This window comes from Geotrypetes seraphini, chromosome 10, assembly GCF_902459505.1.
Source record: "Geotrypetes seraphini chromosome 10, aGeoSer1.1, whole genome shotgun sequence".
Lineage (NCBI taxonomy): Eukaryota > Metazoa > Chordata > Amphibia > Gymnophiona > Dermophiidae > Geotrypetes > Geotrypetes seraphini.
This window is the reverse complement of record NC_047093.1, coordinates 76,121,548-76,140,447: the sequence shown is the minus strand read 5'-3', so window position 1 is coordinate 76,140,447 and position 18,900 is coordinate 76,121,548. Positions and strand designations below refer to the sequence as shown.

At 41.3% G+C, this 18,900-nt stretch overlaps 1 protein-coding gene across 10 annotated transcripts in view; it reads left to right on the top strand.

Moving 5' to 3' along the window:
* NEK6 (NIMA related kinase 6) overlaps nt 1-1,025 on the top strand; it is a 376,321-nt gene extending 375,296 nt beyond the window's left edge. For all 10 annotated transcript variants that reach the window (XM_033960759.1, XM_033960763.1, XM_033960760.1 and 7 more), the window contains one exon: nt 900-1,025. In XM_033960759.1, the coding sequence (XP_033816650.1) occupies nt 900-1,010 (111 nt within the window). In that variant the 3' untranslated portion in view covers nt 1,011-1,025. The remainder of the gene's footprint in view (nt 1-899) is intronic.
* The last annotated feature ends 17,875 nt before the right edge of the window (nt 1,026-18,900 follow it).

Sequence of the window (18,900 nt, the reverse complement as noted above, 5' to 3'; positions counted from 1 at the left end):
CCGCTTTCATGTCATCCCTGACGGCAATTGCCTGTACAGGCAGTCAGCAAAGCATGTATGGTTGGGCAGACTGGATGGACCACTGGGGTCTTTATCTGCCGTCATTTACTATGGTATTGGGGGAGAGGGGATTTTAAAAGGTATGTGATTTAAAAAAATTTTCATGTCTTTCAATAGGCCGCCCCATTTAAGCAAGCCGCACCCCATAGGCAGGTTTGTCTGTATAAGCCGCGGCTTATACATGGGGAAAAATGGTAATACAAAATAAATCAAATGATGTACTTTGTTGTCTAAACAGAGGAAAAAAAAGACCTCAAAGAACCCCAGGTGCCAAATCAATTGAAAGACATCATTTTGGGTTTTTTTGCATTTCTCTGAAGTTGGTTGATTTTGAATGTGGTTGCTTATTTTTCAAAAATAAAGAAGATATAATTTTAAAAAAAAATTTAGAATAGGAACAGTAAAAGTAAGAAAAAGAAAACAAATATTTATAAATATCAATATGAACAGAGGGTTTGGGCCAATGATAGTACCCTTAAACCCCAAAATGGTGTTTTTCAATTGATTTGACACCCGGGGTTCTTTGTTTAGAAAATAAAGTACATCATTTGATTTATATAGTGTTCAAATTATATGCAACCTAGGTGATTTGATTTTGAACACTAAATAGAGTTCTGCATTGTATATAATACAAGTCATTTTATACAGGGCATTCTTTTAGGGGTCCTTTTACTAAGGCTCACTAGCTATTTTAGCACACGCACGTGCTAAAACGGCTAACGCGCCTTCGTAAAAGGACCCCTTAATGTTTTCTGTGAAGTGTTTTTATAACTTTCTAGGAATGAGTACTAACTAGCTATTCTGAAATGTATTCCTGTTTTTCTCCCTCTTTCCAATAGCTGCGTGAACTGGTCAGCATGTGTATATATCCTGATCCAGATCAGAGACCAGATATTGGTTATGTCCATCAAATAGCAAAACAGATGCATGTTTGGACCTCCAGCACTTGAATCATCGGAGAATGCCAAAAGGAAAAGTCATCACGGTTTAGTCTTACTTGAATTGTTTCTCTCAGAAGAAATAGGTCCCATGAAGACTCATACATGTGGTTGTTTTTTTTCTGCTGTACCTGTTGTTGCTGCAGATCCCTTGTAATGGCCATGCTCCAAGTGAATTTTTGCAGTTAGCAAGTTACTGTTACAGATCTTGTAGCAGACCACATTAATAAGGGTACCTCATGAAAATAAATGAAGTCACTCCTTATAATGTAATTGCAATGTGGAAATAATTAAACTGACTGCTACAGTGATATCACTGATCATGTTTATATTAAGTGTTTTCAGTAGATTTTAATTTGTCCACTATTGGTTAATCTTGAGCTGCGTTGTAATTTGTAACATCCTTCATATTTTGGCTCTTATATTTTAGAACCGACCAAGCCATTTGGGTTTATTTCCTGCTTTCTTCCTTGCAAACAGAGGACAAAAAGTAGATTTAAGATGTTTCTTTTGTAATTAAATTTTTAGTAAAGCTACTGAAGCACTATCTAACTTGGTTTACTGATATTGGGAAGCCAGCGGCTTCAAACAGAAGTGTATTCAAAGTATATCGCCTTTGAAAGTTTTTTTTAAGTACACTTGTAAATAAATATTAGGTTGTTTACCTCAGTAACACTTTTAAGTGAAATTATGCAGTTAAGTGTTTCAGGTATCTCAGAAAACTAATTTTCTAACCCTTTTGAAAATATGAGGGCTGACTGAAAAGTAATGACTTTCTTTTTTTTTTTTTTAAATTCAGAAACAGATGACTCCAAAGGATCTGAACTTTTTTTTTTTCCAAAGTAGTGTCCTTCACATGCAATACATTTTTGCAGCATTTCAAAGACATGCAGTCGATTGTTTTTGCAACATCACTTTTAGTCTGTGTCTTTTCACACAGTTTTTTTTTTCAGTGTTGGGAATGCCCCGAAATTACAGGGCGCTAAGTCCAGGGTCTATGGAGGGTGTTCAAGTGCTGTCCCGTTAATTTCAGTCAGTGTTGCCAATGCAACAATAACAATATATGGCCGGGCATTGTCTTGGAGCAAAAAAAAACACTGTTTCTTCAGCACATGTGCCTTGTCATTTTGGTCAAACTAACCAACACTTACTAATAAGCACTGTGGAGTGACATTGAAAACCATTATATAACGAAAAGGAAGCTGGTGTAATGGGGCGCTGGAGTAGCCTCGACCCTGAGGAAGTATAAATGAAATGTGATTGTGTTGGGAGAGGTGCTCCTTGCATTATGCCTAAACAGATAAGTGGCATTTAATATAAAGTGCAAATATAAATTAAAAAAGAAAGTATGGTATAGAATAAGATAATGGAGAAATCTGAAAATTGATCCAATGACGAATGTGGCTCATATATCAATATAAGCCTTAAAAGAGCCAACTGAGGATCTATAAAAAAAGATAGAAAAATAGTAATGAGAGTGTCTGAGGGCTTGTTATGCTGATCGTGAGGAATAACCCTGGAAGACATAGCTGAATAATATCTTGTTTTGTTATTTTGCAACATCTCTATGGCTTTGGCAATGTTGACATCTAATCATGGTGGATGGCCTCCCAGAATGCACTTCATCAGTCACTCGCCTGTTACCCTCTTTGAATTTCTTCCTCCACCAAAATACTGTAGCACAGCTAATTGTTTCACCACCATATACCTGCTATAACATTTCAAGAGTTTCATTAGTGCTCATTCCAAGTTTATACAGCATTCAATTACGCATCTCTGGCATACTCGCACAAACGCGTCTTCCTCCTCTGCCATGACAAAACGTCCAAAGTTCTTCCTCTCACTGTGATCCAACAATGAAGACTACAGCGGTCCAAGTGCAGGTTCAGAAACGTCTATGTATGAGTTTCACAAGAACCAGCACAGCATTGCCATGTCTACTTCTTGGCAAGAAAAACAGAGGCAGTCTCGTTATTTTTCAGTCATCCCTCGTACTTTTCACTTAACATGAGACCTAAAGTTTACCAGCCGTACTTTTTATTTCTAAGTAAGAATAAGCCTTTGCATGTTTGACTGTGAAATCTATATTTATGAATGTGAACGTCATTGCAATGCTCCATGACCTTTGAAGGAAACAACGTTGGTTAAAGAAATGGAGTCAAGTTTATTCAAAATTTAACAGCTGCATATCATTCATTGAATCAATGATTTGTTTCATTATATCAAAGAAAATGTATTCACTTCTTAGGAAACCAAATCTTACCATACCTATGGATTCACGTTCAAGTGCTTCCATTTTACATTATTGTTTAATGCAATGGAATTAGTTATATGCTGGAAAAGTAAATTCCCTGTTAGTGAACATAAATAAATGCTTTTTGAGTGAAATAAATGTATGTTTCAGTAATCAATGTGTTTTATGGTTAACATTCTCGCAAATAGAGATTTTGCTCCAAAATTTCATGTGCTAAACAACCTATCCTACCCTTAAAACGAACATCTTTTAAGTTTTGATTTAAAAAATTTAATGTTCTGTATTCACTTTGGATATTTTGCTTTTAATTTCCCTGTCTTAGTATTATAAAATATTGTGAGGAACATAGCATTGGTCCTTACTATATAGGACTTTTTCACTACAGCTTTTTTGCTCAGCTGTTGGTATACCGTATTTTTCGCTCCATAAGACACACTTTTTCCACCCCCCAAAAGGGACCAGGCAGGCAGCCCTGTGTGCTGCTCTACTGCAAGGGAAAAGAAGAGGACTCGAGCCACGTCAGCCATCACTGCTTGCCGAGACCAGGCAGGCAGCTGCGTCTAGCAAGGGAAGGCGACATAATGAAAAAAAAAAAGGTAACAGGGGGAGGGGGGCCTGCCTGCCGAATTAAACATAGGGAGCAGGGAGAAGCTGGGCCTGCTTGCTTGCCTGGGGGGGGGGGGGGGCTGCCAGGGAGGAGTAGGCCTGCCTGCCTGGGGGAGCTGCCTGGGAAGGGGGAGGCCTGCTTGCTTGCCTGGGAAAGAGAAGCCTGCTTGCTTGCCGGGGGGACTGCCTGGGAGGGGGAGGCCTACTTGCTTTCCTGGGAGGGGGATGCCTGCCTGGGGGAGCTGCCTTAGAGGGGGGAGGCCTGCTTGCTTGCCTGGGAAAGAGAAGCCTGCTTGCTTGCCGGGGGGACTGCCTGGGAGGGGGAAGCCTGCCTGGGAGGGGGAGGCCTACTTGCTTTCCTGGGAGGGGGATGCCTGCCTGCCTGGGGGAGCTGCCTTAGAGGGGTGAGTACTGCTTGCCTGCCTGGGAGGGGGAGGCCTGCCTGCATGCCCTGTCCCTAGTCTGCCCTGGACTACCACTAGACCACCAGAGGGGGGACAGGGTACAGAGCCTGACAGGGAGGGAGGCAGGGTGCAAAGCTTTGCAAGGAGTGTGGGGTTGGGTGCAGAGCCTGCAGGGAGAATTTGGTTCAGAATTATTTTTTTCTTGTTTTCCTCCTCTAAATCTGGGGTGCATCTTATGGTGCGGTGCATCTTATGGAGCGACAAATACGGTAACTTCTTTCTTCTATGGTAAGAAATCTATTTTAAATAATGAATATGTGAATGAATGCCTGAACTGTCTGTTCATCTAAAAATTCCATTGGCAGGATCTAGGTGTTTTTTTCTTGTAGAAAAGAATATTTTATTGTAAAGTATTCTGGCATAGGCACAAGTCATGTTCTAAATTAAACGGTATCTGAAAAACAAATTTCTCAGCAAAACTTTCTATGGGCATTTTAGTTTGAAATATTACCCCAAGGTTATGTAAGCACCATACCTTCAGGCAGAGAAATTAATTTGATTAGGGTATAAAAATGCAAATTATAATAACTTTTCATTTTTATCAAGATCATCATACCAGCAAAGCACAAGCATATAAGAAAATTTAACATTAACATGAAAAGTCCAGAGTAAAACTTAGGGCTCCTTTTACTAAGCTGTGCTAGCCACCACACTATGCAGAAAATACTAACGCCAGCTCTATGGAGGCGTTAGTGTGTTGCACGCGCTAAAACCGCTAGTGCAGCTTAGTAAAAGGAGCCCTTAGGTAAGGTACAGAAAGGAGATTAGGGAGAGAGATTCATATAATCAGGCCACTGATTAGCTGGTACTTCTGATTCCAGAAACATTTTTGTGCTGAGATGGCTCAAAAGATAATGTAGTTTATATCATTTACACAGGTAATTCAAGATGAAAGCAGCCATCTGCTGCATTTGTATAACCTTCCTCTGATTCAGAGTTGCTTTCACCTAAACTTGGTTATTATAGGACCCATCACCCGTGTGTCCTAAACTGTCTACAAGAAATCTTTAACGTTGCAAAGGGAGAGTAGTAGTTGTTTGGCTCTGTCAACTGATGGTTTGGACTTGTGTGTTCTGAAAGAATTCTGCTATGGTAAAAAAACAGTTTGGCTTGCTTGTATGTGTGCAAGGAAAAGGGGGAGGACGGTTTGAAGGTGACCATCTAGGCTCTCAACCTGCTTCTGAGTTTCAGCTGGTTGGAAGTCAGAAGGCATCTGGTCTAGTGGTCCTGGGTATGTTCTAGAGCTGGCCATGGCACTGCAACCTTTGAGACTCTCCCTTAACTCCTCCCCTTGGTGGGAGGTTTTCAGTGATGTCAGATATCTTGCACTTGTTTTGACAGCCTATTCCTTTCTTAAGAGATCATAAGAACATAAGAAGATAAGAATTGCCACTGCTGGGTCAGACCAGTGGTTCATCGTGCCCAGCAGTCCGCTCATGCGGCGGCCCCCAGGTCAAAGACCAGTGCTCTAAATGAATCCAACCTCATCTGCGTACATTCCAGTTTAGCAGGAACTTGTCCAACTTTGTCTTGAATCTCTGGGTGGAGAAGAACTTCCTTACGTTTGCACGGAATCTATCCCCTTTCAACTTTAGAGAGTGCCCTCTCGTTCTCCCTACCTTGGAGAAGGTGAACAATCTGTCTTTATCTGCTAAGTCTATTCTCTTCAGTATTTTGAATGTTTCGATCATGTCCCCTCTCAGTCTTCTCTTTTCAAGGGAGAAGAGGCCCAGTTTCTCAAATCTCTCACTGTACGGCAACTCCTCCAGCCCCTTAACCATTTTAGTCGCTCTTCTTTGGACCCTTTTGAGTAGTACCGTGGTGACTAGTGCTGGATGCAGTACTCCAGATGAGGGCGCACCATGACCCAGTACAGCGGCATGATAAACTTCTCCAATCTGTTTGTGATCCGCTTCTTTATCATTCCTAGCATTCTGTTCGCCCTTTTGCCACTGCTGCGCATTGTGCAGACGGCTTTATCGACTTGTCAATCAGACTCTCAAGTCTCTTTCCTGGGAGGTCTCTCCAAGTACCGCCCCGGACATCCTGTATCCGTGCATGAGATTTTTGTTACCAACATGCATCACTTTACACTTATCCACGTTGAACCTCATTTGCCATGTTGATGTCCATGTCTCGAGCTTGATTATGTCATGTTGCAGATCTTCGCAATCCCCCTGTGTCTTCACTACTCTGAATAACTTCGTATCGTCCGCAAATTTAATCACCTCACTCATCGTACCAATGTCCAGATCGTTTATACAGATGAAGAGCACGGATCCAAGCACCAAGCCCTGCGAGACATACTTGAATTGTGAGGATAAATAGGGAAGAAATTACAATAATTGGATAGGAAAGGAAGAGTAACAACAAAGGGAAAAACAAATAGGAAGGGGAAATAAATTTATAGATAAATAAAAAAGCATGATAAACTATTAAAAATCGTATGCATCTTTAAAGAGAAATGTTTTTAGTGTTTTTTTAAAAATGGATAAATCTTTTAATTCCCTAATGTGTTGCGGTAAGAGATTCCAAGACTGAGGGGCAATGACAGAGAACATGTCGTTACGCCTAGTTCCAATCACCTTCAGCGAGGGGACCGACAAAAGGTTGGAAGAAGATGAACGAAGTGAACGAGTCGTGTTATACGGGATTAACCATCTATTAATGAATTGTGGCTCGTTGAAAGTGATGGTTTTAAAAACTAAGAATAAAAGTTTAAACGTAATACGGTGTGTAACCGGTAACCAATGAGATCTGATAAGAAGGGGAGTAACATGATCATATTTTTTTGCATTATAGATTAATTTGACAGCTGTATTCTGAATTAGTTGTAGTCTTTTTTTTTCCTTTAGTGTAATATTAATGAAAAGGGAATTACAGTAGTCCAATTTAGAGATTATTAAAGAATGAACCAGAATATTTAAGGATTCAGGCTGAAGGAATTTGGAAAGCGAACGAATGAGACGCAATTTGTAAAAACATGTTTTAACAGTATTACTAATGTGGTTATGGTATGTAAGTTTATCATCAATCAAAATGCCTAAAATTTTTATGGTAGTAACCAGGTCTAATACGGCGTTATTAATAGAAATTGGAGCAGTTAATTTAATATCATTTTTCCAAGTAAACAACATTGTTTTTGTTTTTTGAAGGTTTAAAGCTAATTTGTTTGAGAAAAGCCAGTTTTTTATTGAAAGAAGTTTATTGTTTATATTTGTTATATGGTCTAAATTTTCAGGATCCAAAGGATGAATTAGTTGTATGTCATCAGCATAAGCAAAAGTGGTAAAACCTAAAGACTGTGCTAAGTTTAAAAGTGGAGAGAGAAATATATTGAAGAGGAGGGGTGAGAGTATTGAACCTTGTGGAATTCCATAATTTGTGGAATAACTTTTAGAAATATTATTATTAAAGCTGATGACAGTGGATCGATTTGTAAGAAAAGAGGAAAACCACTCTAAAACTTGGTCTTTGACACCAATAGAGTTTAGACGATCTAATAAAAGGTTATGATCTATGGTGTCGAAAGCAGCTGTTAAATCTAGGGAGATTAGGATAACCGATTTATGATGGTCTAAAAAGTAGTGAATGTTGTTGATTAGACCATTCAAGGTATATTCTGTACTATAGTATTTACGGAAACCAGTTTGATGAGGGTGGAGTACATTGGTTGTTTCTATGAAATCCGAAAGTTGTTCAAAAACTAGTCTCTCTGTAAGTTTGGCTATGAAAGGAATATTTGCGATAGGACGATAATTAGAAGTTACATCTGGAGAAACTTTATAGTCCTTCAAGATTGGGTCGCCCTTGTCTGTCTGCCTGTTTACTCCCTCGAAGAAGTGCAGCAAGTTCATCAAACAAGATCTGCCTTTGCTGAAACCGTCATCAGACCGTGTCCGTCAAGGTGATCAATGATGCGGTCCTCTACCATCTTTCCCGGTACCGAGGTCAGACTCCCCTCGAACCTTTTTTGAAAATCGGTGTAACATTCGCCACCTTCCAGTCTTCCGGAACCTTTCCTGATTTGCTCGACAGATTGGCTATTAGTTGAAGCAGTTCAGCTATAGTCCCTTTCAGTTCCTTGATGACCCTCGGATGGATGCCATCCGGTCCCGGGGATTTATCGCTTTTAAGCCTATCGATCTGACTCCACGAGTGACCCTTGAGGGGAGGAATGCTGGCCTAGTGCCTAACCCTCAGTAAGCCTGGTTCTAAGAGAGAGGTTGTAGAGGATCAGCATTACATATAGTTTTCACAGCAACCTGTGAACTACTGTCTGCGTCTGACGGTTTGGACTTGTGTGTTCTGAAAGAGTTCTGCTTTGGCAAAAAACAGTTTTGCTTGCTTGTATGTATGCAAGGAAAGAGGGGGAGGGGAGGTTTAAATGTGACCACCTAGGCTCACAACTTGCTTCTGTGTCTTATTTTCTGCGGTCATGTGTTATGACTGCCGGTATTATATCCAGGCTTTAGTAAAAACATTAAAAAAACAACTAAAACCTGTAAACTTGCTTTCTAAATTTGTTTAGTTACATCTTTAAACTAAACTCTGGAAATAGTGGTCTATATAGTCTGTCTAGTCTGCCCTTCCATACCACCTATTGAGCCCTACATCTTTTCCTCTCTGAATTACAGGCTTTCTGCAGAGAGCAGGGTTGTTGGGTTTCAAAATACTACTGAAATGGATTATACCTGAGGCAAATACAAAGGGCTAGATTCACTATACTTACCTTAGCGATCCAATCCGCTTCCCAGGCAACCAATTCACCAACCCTCTTCATGCAAATGGAGGCGATCGGAGGCACACCCCAGTGACTGCATGGATCGCTGCTGAGCGATCCAGACACATGCACAGACCATCTTCTTTCCCTATAGATGGTCTGCGCATGTGTTTGTCTGTGGGGCAAGAAGAGTGGAAGGGTCCGCCTCTAGCACGGATAAGTGAGAAAGAGGAAGATCTTCAGCCTCATCCGGTGCTCAGAATTTCCCAGGTGTGGGATGAGGAGTAATGTTTGTCGTGCACACAATGGGGCTGAAGGGGGGGAATGTAACTTGCTTTTTTTTTTTTGCAATTTTTGGGCTTTTACTTGCTAACCCGCGGGTTTAACACGGGGCTGCGCTGTGGCGTGTTCTGGAACAGAACACGCCGTAGTGCAGTCCTGCTTTAAACCCACGGCTTAAAACCACAGGCTTGCACTGCAAGGAAGGGCGATCCCTAGTGGCAGCAGCCTCTTCCCCTTTGCTGACTCAGACACCAGTGATCCCCCTTCCTGCTCCTCCTCCTTGGAGCCCCCGATGGCAGCGATCAGTCAAGCAGCTGTTCTTGCAGTAGTCATTAGTGTGAGCAGGAGAGTCGGCAGGGATGTGAGCGACTGGTCCTCAGCAGTCACTTGTTTTTTGATCGGCCCGCCCAGTGTTCCTGATTTTTTTTTTTGGGGGGGGGGTGAATCGCTGCCTTCCTACATTTGCATACACGGATCAGATAGGGAGTAAGGTTAGTGAATCGGGCCAGGGTTGCAAAGTGGTTGAGATACGATCAGTGTCCTTAGTGAATCTATCTCAAAATGATTTACCTTCTTACTATGGAGATATGTGATGTTGAAGATCTTAACTCTTTGGGTGGGTGGAACTTTTCTATTATTTGGGAACTTTTTGGCTCTCATTAACCACAGCAGCGCGAAGCAGAATACTTAATTTTCAGTGATCTATCTTTGGGATGGGGGTAAAGAAGAGCTTGCCTATATTTGGTTCATTACCTTGTAGACTTTCATATGTTTATGTAAACTGAAAAGTCAAATGTTTGTATTGAACCTTTGATTTTTACCTTTAATAAAGATGATTTAAACACATCTTTTCCTCTCCCTCAGATTCTCAGTACTTTCTGTAAAATATTTTCATGGACTGCTCCAAATTCTACTCTTTTCACTTTCATGTTATGGCTCCTTGTTCCAGAGCTTCCTTTCAACTGAAAGAGGCCCAGCAACTGTACATTTATTTGTACCTTGGATGTGTTTAAAACATGGCTCTCACCATTTTCCCATTTGAAATCATATCATCTAGAGCAGTGGTTCCCAACCCTGTCCTGGAGGAACACCAGGCCAATTGGGTTTTCAGGCTAGCCCTAATGAATATGCATGAAGCAAATTTGCATGCCTATCACTTCCATCATATGCAAATCTCTCTCATGCATATTCATTAGGGCTAGCCTGAAAACCCGATTGGCCTGGTGTTCCTCCAGGACAGGGTTGGGAATCACTGATCTAGAGCAGTGTTTTTCAACCGCTGTTCCGCGGCACACTAGTGTGCCGCGAGATGTTGCCTGGTGTGCCGTACGGTCAGGGCCGCCATCAGGGCAGTACCACCAGTCTAGGGAGAGGGGCGGTCCGCCCCACGTGGACAGGAGAGAGCTGGACGGGGGACCCGCGGAGTTCAATACATCTTGAGCCGCGAGGCTCGTCTTCTGTTCCTGCCTGCCCTGCAGCTAACATATAGCCGATCGCAAGCGTTCCCCGATGTCAGCGCTGACGTCGGAGGGAGGGCTTAAGCAAAGCCTGCCCTCCGACGTCAGCGCTGACGTCGGAGAATACTTCCTTTCGGCTATTTGTGCGCGGCAGGGCAGGCAGGAAGCAGAAGACAAGCCTTGCGGCTTGAGCTTCGTTTTGCTGAGAAAGTTGCAAAGATGGGCTGGGAGGCAAACACGGAACACAAAAGGGGGGAGGGAGTGCGTTTTGGACACAAGGCATGAACTTGGGAGAGAGGAAGGGAGGGAAAGGGTTTTTGGACACAGAAGGCATGGACTTGGGAGAGAGGAAGGGAGGGAAAGAGATGCTGAGGTGGGGGAGGGAATGCGTTTTTGGACACAGAAGAAATGGACTTGGGAGAGAGGAAGGGAGGGAAAGAGATGCTGAGGTGGGGAGGGAATGCGTTTTTGGACACAGAAGAAATGGACTTGGAAGAGAGGAAGGGAGGGAAAGAGATGCTGAGGTGGGGGAGGGAATGCGTTTTTAGACACAGAAGAAATGGACTTGGGAGAGAGGAAGGGAGGGAAAGAGATGCTGAGGTGGGGGAGGGAATGCGTTTTTGGACACAGAAGAAATGGACTTGGGAGAGAGGAAGGGAGGGAATGAGTGTTTGGACACAGAAGGCATGGACTTTGGAGAGAGGAAGGGAGGGAAAGAGATGGTTGTGTACACGGGGAATAGAAGAAAGGAGAATTTTTGGTCATAGGGAGGGAGTGAGGTATAGATAGTGGCATACCAGGGTGGGGGGGCGGTCTGCCCCACCCCGGGTTTACGTCCCAAGGGGGTGCACAGCTGGCCACCCTCCAGTGTTGTCCCTAGGCCGGCAAACTGCGGCTCTTTAGCCACTTGAGTGCCACCGCCGCCAACGGTGTTGTTGGCGGTGGCAGCATTATAAAATACTTTCTTTGTGTTTATTTGATTCCTATTCAAGAGAATTACTTTATATATAGTCAATATAGGCACAGAGTTAAATTTTTTAACATTTTCTAATGGTGGTGTGCCTCGTGATTTTTTTCATGAAACAAGTGTGCCTTTGCCCAAAAAAGGTTGAAAAACACTGATCTAGAGTACATATGCCTGCCTACAACCACTGTTTCCAGAGGATTTTAGACTCGCTGATTTGTATCTTGGAGTTTATTTATTATAATTGCAACAATCATTTGGCATATCAAAGTTTCAAGGATTTAAGTGGTTGCAGTTGAAACAGGCCATTCAGAAATGGTTCCCTGAATGGCGCAATTTAAAAAAATCAGTATTGCTTGCCAGGCCTGTACTTCCAGACAGATTTTCAAGGGCAGCAGGCCGCTAAGTGGTACAAACTAATATCTGAATATTTGGCTAATAAACCTACAACAAGCTTAAAAGATATTTGGAGCATTGAAGTAAAGCAGCTCAATGGCCATAGATTTGGACTTGGAGGATGAGATGTACAGTGTCCACATCTATGAGACAAACTTGGGTTTTTTTGTTATATAGAATTTTTGGACCCCAGTTCGTTTGCAAAAGTTGGATAGTTCAAAGTCTAATAGATGCTGGCATTGTCATCTTGAAAAAGGGACACTGAATCATGTTGTTTTATTGTCACTTGATACTCAATTTCTGGAAATCGATATGGGGAAAGATTGTTATGATACTTGATGTTCCTATGCCATTGACATATGAGGTGGTTTTATTTGGAACATTATTGAGACCGAAGAATCCAGTTGACAAACATAAAAGCAGACTTCTTTTAATTATGATGGGTGTTGCTATGCAGATGATAACCAGGAATTGGAAAAATTATGACAGGTTAAATCTTTCCTTTTGGTGGGAAACACTGTGCTTATACTACAGGTATGAAAGAATGTATGTGGAACGGATGGGAAATAATAAAAAGTTCAAAGAAGTCTGGGGTCCGTTGGAAACATTTGTTAAATTGTAGATTGTTAATTGATACGATCCTTAATTCTTGGATTTTTTCCTTTTTCCACACACACATCCAGATATGGGGGTAAGGTAGGGAGGGGAGAGGGTGAAAGGTATTTTGTTTTTTATATTTATGCAATTATAAGTGCTGTTAATTGTTTATATCTGTATGCTTATTTGTATGCACTTTTTGGTCAGTTTGAAAAATTAATAAAGATTAAAAAAAAAAAAAAAATTGCTCTCACCGAGCATGGGGTTGTTGCTTTTGAAGCCAGTACTTTTTTAAAAGTAGAAAGTCTTATCCAAAATAAACCTCAAAAAATAATAAAATATAACCTCTTAACTACTATTTTTTTTATTACAAAGTAAAAAGTATTCTCAAACTGGACATGTAATTATTTTAGTCCTTATTTTATTTTTTAAAACAAATGCTAAGTTAATGTCCAATACTAGCCGATATTCAAAATGGTCATCGGTCAGGAATTCTGATTGTGCTATCTGCTGTGGGGAGTTGAGGTGGCTACTAGAGCCTTGTGCTTTGAGAGAGCCAGTGCTGCTACATGTCAGCATATATTTATTTATTTTTAAAATTTCTATACCATCTAGTTCCTAGGCAGTTTACAATATATCCACATATATAATACTTAAAAACAGTACAAAGAGGGACAAATCAGAATTTGAATTCACAGTTAATCCTTGAGCTGGAATAGTAGTATACCTAGCCTATGTGACACCCGGGGCCTATCGTTTGATACACCCCCCTCCCATCTGTATGAAAAACATGATTTTTAGTAACAATCCACACATCACACAAGAATGTACCTAGGAAAAGGCAGCATCTTACATACTGCAATGAGCAATACACATCAATACACCCATTGTAAAACTAAACAAGACAGACTAGCACAGATCAATCCTGCACAGTCAATCCTAACAGAAAACCGTATCTTTGGAACACACAGAACACACCTTCGCCTAGTATGGAATATGTAATCATAAATAACCCCTCCCCTTTTTACAAAACTGTAGTGTGGTTTTTAGCCATGGTCGTAACAGCTCAAACTCTCATATAATTCTGAGCAGTTTTTAAGCACCGGCCGTGGAAATATGTAGACAAAGGTTAAATTGAACCACCAAGAAGCTGGACTCTGCATACAATACAACACCACAGAAACAGCAATGCATCTCCCCTAAAGCAAAAATAAATAAATACATTTTTTTTCTGCCTTCTCCCACAACCCCACGGTCTGGCATTTCACTCTTTGTCTCCCTTCCCCCCACTTCCATCAGCATCTGCCCCCTTTCTTTCCCTCCAACCCAATTCCATCCAGTATCCTTCCCCCTTTTGTCTCTTCCCCTTTCCCCCAAAAATGACCCCAAAATATTCACAGAAAAGAAAATCCAGAAGAAACCAAAAGAAACGCTGTGGAATGACGATGTTCCTTAATGGACTTTATTTGAAAATGTCAAAGTTCCAAAGGTACGCTAAAATCATCCACATAAAAGTAAAGTAATCCACATAAAAGCCTTAAAGGACCTAGTCCGCTAGGGATGCAGGACCCAACACGGTCCGAGTTTTGACAACGTGGTCCCTATTCACAAAAGTGGTCACGGGGATGAAGTGGGAAACTACAAGCCAGTAAGCCTCACTACGGTTGTTGGAAAAATAATGGAAGTTTGCTGAAAGAAAAAATAGTGAACTCCCTAGAAACTAATGGGTTACATGATCTGAGGCAACATGGCTTTACTAAAGGTAAATCGTGCCAAACGATCCTGATTGAATTTTTTGATTGGATGACCAGAGAACTGGATCGAGGACATTATGCTAGATGTAATTTACTTACGATTTCAGCAAACCCTTTGACATGGTTCCTCATAGGAGGCTCTTGAACAAACTTGAAGGGCTGAAGTTAGGACCTAAAGTGGAGAACTGGATTAGAAACTGGTTGACGGATAGACACCAGAGGGTGGTGGTTAATGGAAGTCGCTCAGAGGAAGGAAAGGTGAGTAATCGAGTCCCTCAGGGTTCGGTGCTGGGGCTGATCCTGTTCAATATGATTGTGAGTGACATTGCTGAAGGATTAGAAGGAAAAGTTTGCCATTTTGTGGATGATACCAAGATTTGTAACAAAGTAAACACCAAGAGAGTGGAAAACATGAAAAAGGATCTACAAAAGAGAAATAGTCTTAAATCTGGCAACTAAAATTCAATGCAAAGAAATGCAGAGTAATGCATTTAGGAATTAATAGTCGGAAGGAGCCGTATATGTTGGGAGAGGAGAGCTGATATGCACGGATGGGGAGAGGGACCTTGGGGTGATAGTGTCCGAAAATCTAAAGGTGGCTGTTGCCAGAAGGATGCTGGGCTGTATAAAGAGGCATAACCAGTAGAATGAAGGTGTTGATGCCCCTGTACAGGTCGTTGGTGAGGCCCCACTTGGGAGTATTGTGTTCAGTTTTGGACACCGTATCTGGCAAATGACACAAAAAGACTTGAAGCAAAGGAGGGCGATGAAAATGATGAGGTTTGCTACAAAAGACGTATGAGGAGAGACTGGAAGCTCTGAATATGTATACGCTAGAGCAGTGGTCTCAAACTCTTAGTGGAGCCACATTTTGGATTTGTAGGTTCTTGGAGGGCCGCAGAAAAAATAGTTAATGTCTTATTAAAGAAATGACAATTTTGCATAAGGTAAAACTCTTTATAGTTTATAAATCTTTCCTTTAACAGTTAAAGAACTATAAAGAGTTTTATCTTATACATAATTGTCATTAACTATTTTTTCTGCAGCCCTCACATTTAAAGTTTAATATCTTTCCTTTCTCAAAACTGACACATTTCAATCACTATATTGAAAATACAATCATTTTCCCTCTTTGTTGGCTGATGACTTTATTTTTATGTGCTTTTAACTGTTTCCAGGGCCTTCTTGTCCTTTGACTGTTTTTCTCTCCATCTTCACTTTCTGCCTTTCATCCATCTTTGGCATTAACTTAATATTCAATTTTTCTGCTTTCTTTTCAAAATCTACGTTTCCATGTCTTACCTTCCCTTCTATCTCTCTCTTCTTCTGTCCCTATTTCCATGGTCTGACATCTCTTTCTTTCCTTTCTCTCCCTCCTTCCTTCCTTCCTTTCCCCTGGCCTGGCATCTGTCTCCTTCCATCCCCTAACTTTTTATTTCTTTCACCCTGCCCCCTTTCTTTCTTTCTCTCTCTCTGTGCCCCCTTTCTTTCTTTTTTTCTGTCTCCCTGTCCCCCCCCCCCTTTCTTTCTTTATTTCTCTCTGCCCTCCCTCAAGCCACCACCATTGGGGAGCAGGCCAGCGCCAAGGTCTTACCTCTCCCTGCTTATCTTCCCCAGCGCAGGGCTGACCAATTCTCGTCACCCGACGTCAATTCTAACGTTGAGGAGGAAGTTTCGGGCCAGTTCAAAAAAGCATGGGATGAACACAGAGGATCTAGAATCAGAAAATAATAGCAAATATTGAAGAACTAAGTACTGGGCAGACTTGCAAGGTCTGTGTCTGTATATGGCCGTTTGGGGGAGGATGGGCTGGGGAGGGCCTCAATGGCTGGGAGGGTGTAGATCAGAGATCTCAAAGTCCCTCCTTGAGGGCCGCAATCCAGTTGGGTTTTCAGGATTTCCCCAATGAATATGCATTGAAAGCAGTGCATACACATAGATCTCATCCATATTCATTGGGGAAATCCTGAAAACCCAACTGGATTGCGGCCCTCAAGGAGGGACTTTGAGACCCCTGGTGTAGATGGACTGGAGTGAGCTTTGACAGAGACTTCAGCAGCTGGAACCAAAGAACAGTACCAGGCAGAGCTTTGGATTTTTGCCCAGAAATGGCTAAGGAGAAGAAGAAGAAGAAGAAGAAAACAAAAATGTTTAGATTGAATCAGGTTGGGCAGACTAGATGGACCATTCTGCCGTCATCTACTGTGTTACTATGTATGTTACTATGAGAAAAAAATGGACAGCAGACACTAGAAAGAGAATTAGTTGAAAATAGACAAAAAATGGCACTCTTCATTAGAGTCAACTTTGGAGAAGATTGCTCCTTTGCAAAGAGTTTATAGTGATAGATGGTGTGTTGTCCTTGGGATTCAGAAGAAGTGAGGCAGAGCAAACATGGTCTCCATAAAAATGAACAACAGTGAAGGATATATCCTGATGAGTATATGCAGGAGGCATATTTAGCAGCTTGAGATGATTATAAACAGTTGGTATTAAGTGTGAAGAAGAATTATAACACTAAAATTGCTGCAGCACCTTCTTGGTCAAGGGAGTTGTTCATAATTTTTGGGTTACCCCCTTTGGGGAATAGGATTCTTTTTCCCTCTTGCGAGCAGTTTGCTTTTTTTTTTTTTTAAATTCAAAGTCAGAGGTGTTTTGCACTGATTTCCTAAATATGAGCGTAAGATATGGGAGGATTTGGCTGAACTCAGGTTACAGTTTGCGCAAGTTTCTGCAGATGTTGTTAGGCTACTGATTTGAATAATCAACTGTCGATTGTTAAACTGTCCCCTTAATGTATGCACCAGTAGTTTTGAAAACTATGAAGGATACAATTGCACCATCTATGGCATTACTTATTCTTCGTTCCCTTGTCTCTGGTATTGCTCCTGATTTGTTGAAGTGAGCTGCAGACCTTTACTAAAAGGCTCACACTAAGGTTGAAAATGCTGCACCTTTCTGACATCTATCTCCAATCTTATGTTTTTTTCTAAAGTTATGGAGAAAGTAGTGCTTCCTCAATTAGGAGTTTGTATCTGTACATAGCTGTCTGGTCAATTTTCAGTTTGGCTTTCATCCAAAGTATAGTACAGAACTATGGTTTTCTCCGACACCATTTGGACTGGTTTTGATAAAAGGAAACTATTTTTGTCGCAGCCATGTTCGATACTGTTAATCATGCAGTTTTGTTTGACCGTTCGTGTTCCTTTTGGTATCTTTGGCTCAGTGTTAACCTGGTTTGTCAAATCTTACAGACTTACGGTGGTCAAAAGCCTAGATGTGTTACTGGATTCTTCATTGTCATTTCATAACCAGCTTATGGCTGTAAGACATGGTTGGTGTTGAGGTTCCATAGTCTGATCTCTAAAATAAATTTGATGGATTGTTTTGTATTGTCGCATTTGGATTATTGCAATGTATTATTTTGTGGACTCCTTCAGAAGTCATTAAAGGCATTGCAGGTAGCCCAACATTCTGTGGCACCCACTGTTAGCTGAGTTACATTAGCTTCTAGTTTAAACTTTTGATGTTGGTGTACAGGGTAGTACACCATGATCTACCCACTGTTGCGTGCAATCTTGTGGTTACTTATACTCCCTGTAAGAAAGTTTGCTTTCACAGGCTCAAAAAGTGCTAGTGGTACCAGATGCATATGGTTTCAATGAGGTTGAATATTTCAGGTTGTAGGACCACAGTTGAGGAATGCTTTGCCAGACTTAATTTGTCAAGCATCTTCACTTGTGCAGTTTCGTAAGCAATTGAAGGCAAGTTTGTTTCAAAGGTTTTGAGCAGTGGGTGGAATAGTTATATGTAAGAGTGTGTAATACTGTATGTTTGTTGTAACTGTGTGTGTTATTTTGTAACGTAAAGATTTTGGATTATGTGAGAAATAAATATGGTACATGGTCATGGTATATGGATGGGCTTGCCATGCCACAGGGAAGCTGAAAACTATACAGTCAGTTTCACTACTAGCAGGGCCTGCCAAGGCGGACAGGTTTCAGTGGAGATGGCAGACTAACAATGTACCACCATCTGAACAGCAACAGATGGGCAGTGTTGGAGGCAGAAGATCGCACTTGATGCCACACTGGTGACAACATCAAATTTATACTGCGTAGAAGAAAGACCTGGCAATCTGCTTCTGTATGCTGCCACGAAAACTTTATGCTCATCAAGTCGCTAGGACTTGAACATGAGTCGATGGCACTTAAATATTATAAATAAATAAAATCTTCAGTCTTCTGGCTCACACCCAGCATTGAAAAAATTAGGCAGGAGTATGACCAGAACGGCCTTATGTCCCTTGAAATACTTACATTAGCCTAGTGCAGTGGGATCACTTCCCACTGTGTGTGGCTCCTTGTAATCTTGGGCAAGTCACTTAATCCTCTACTATCCCACA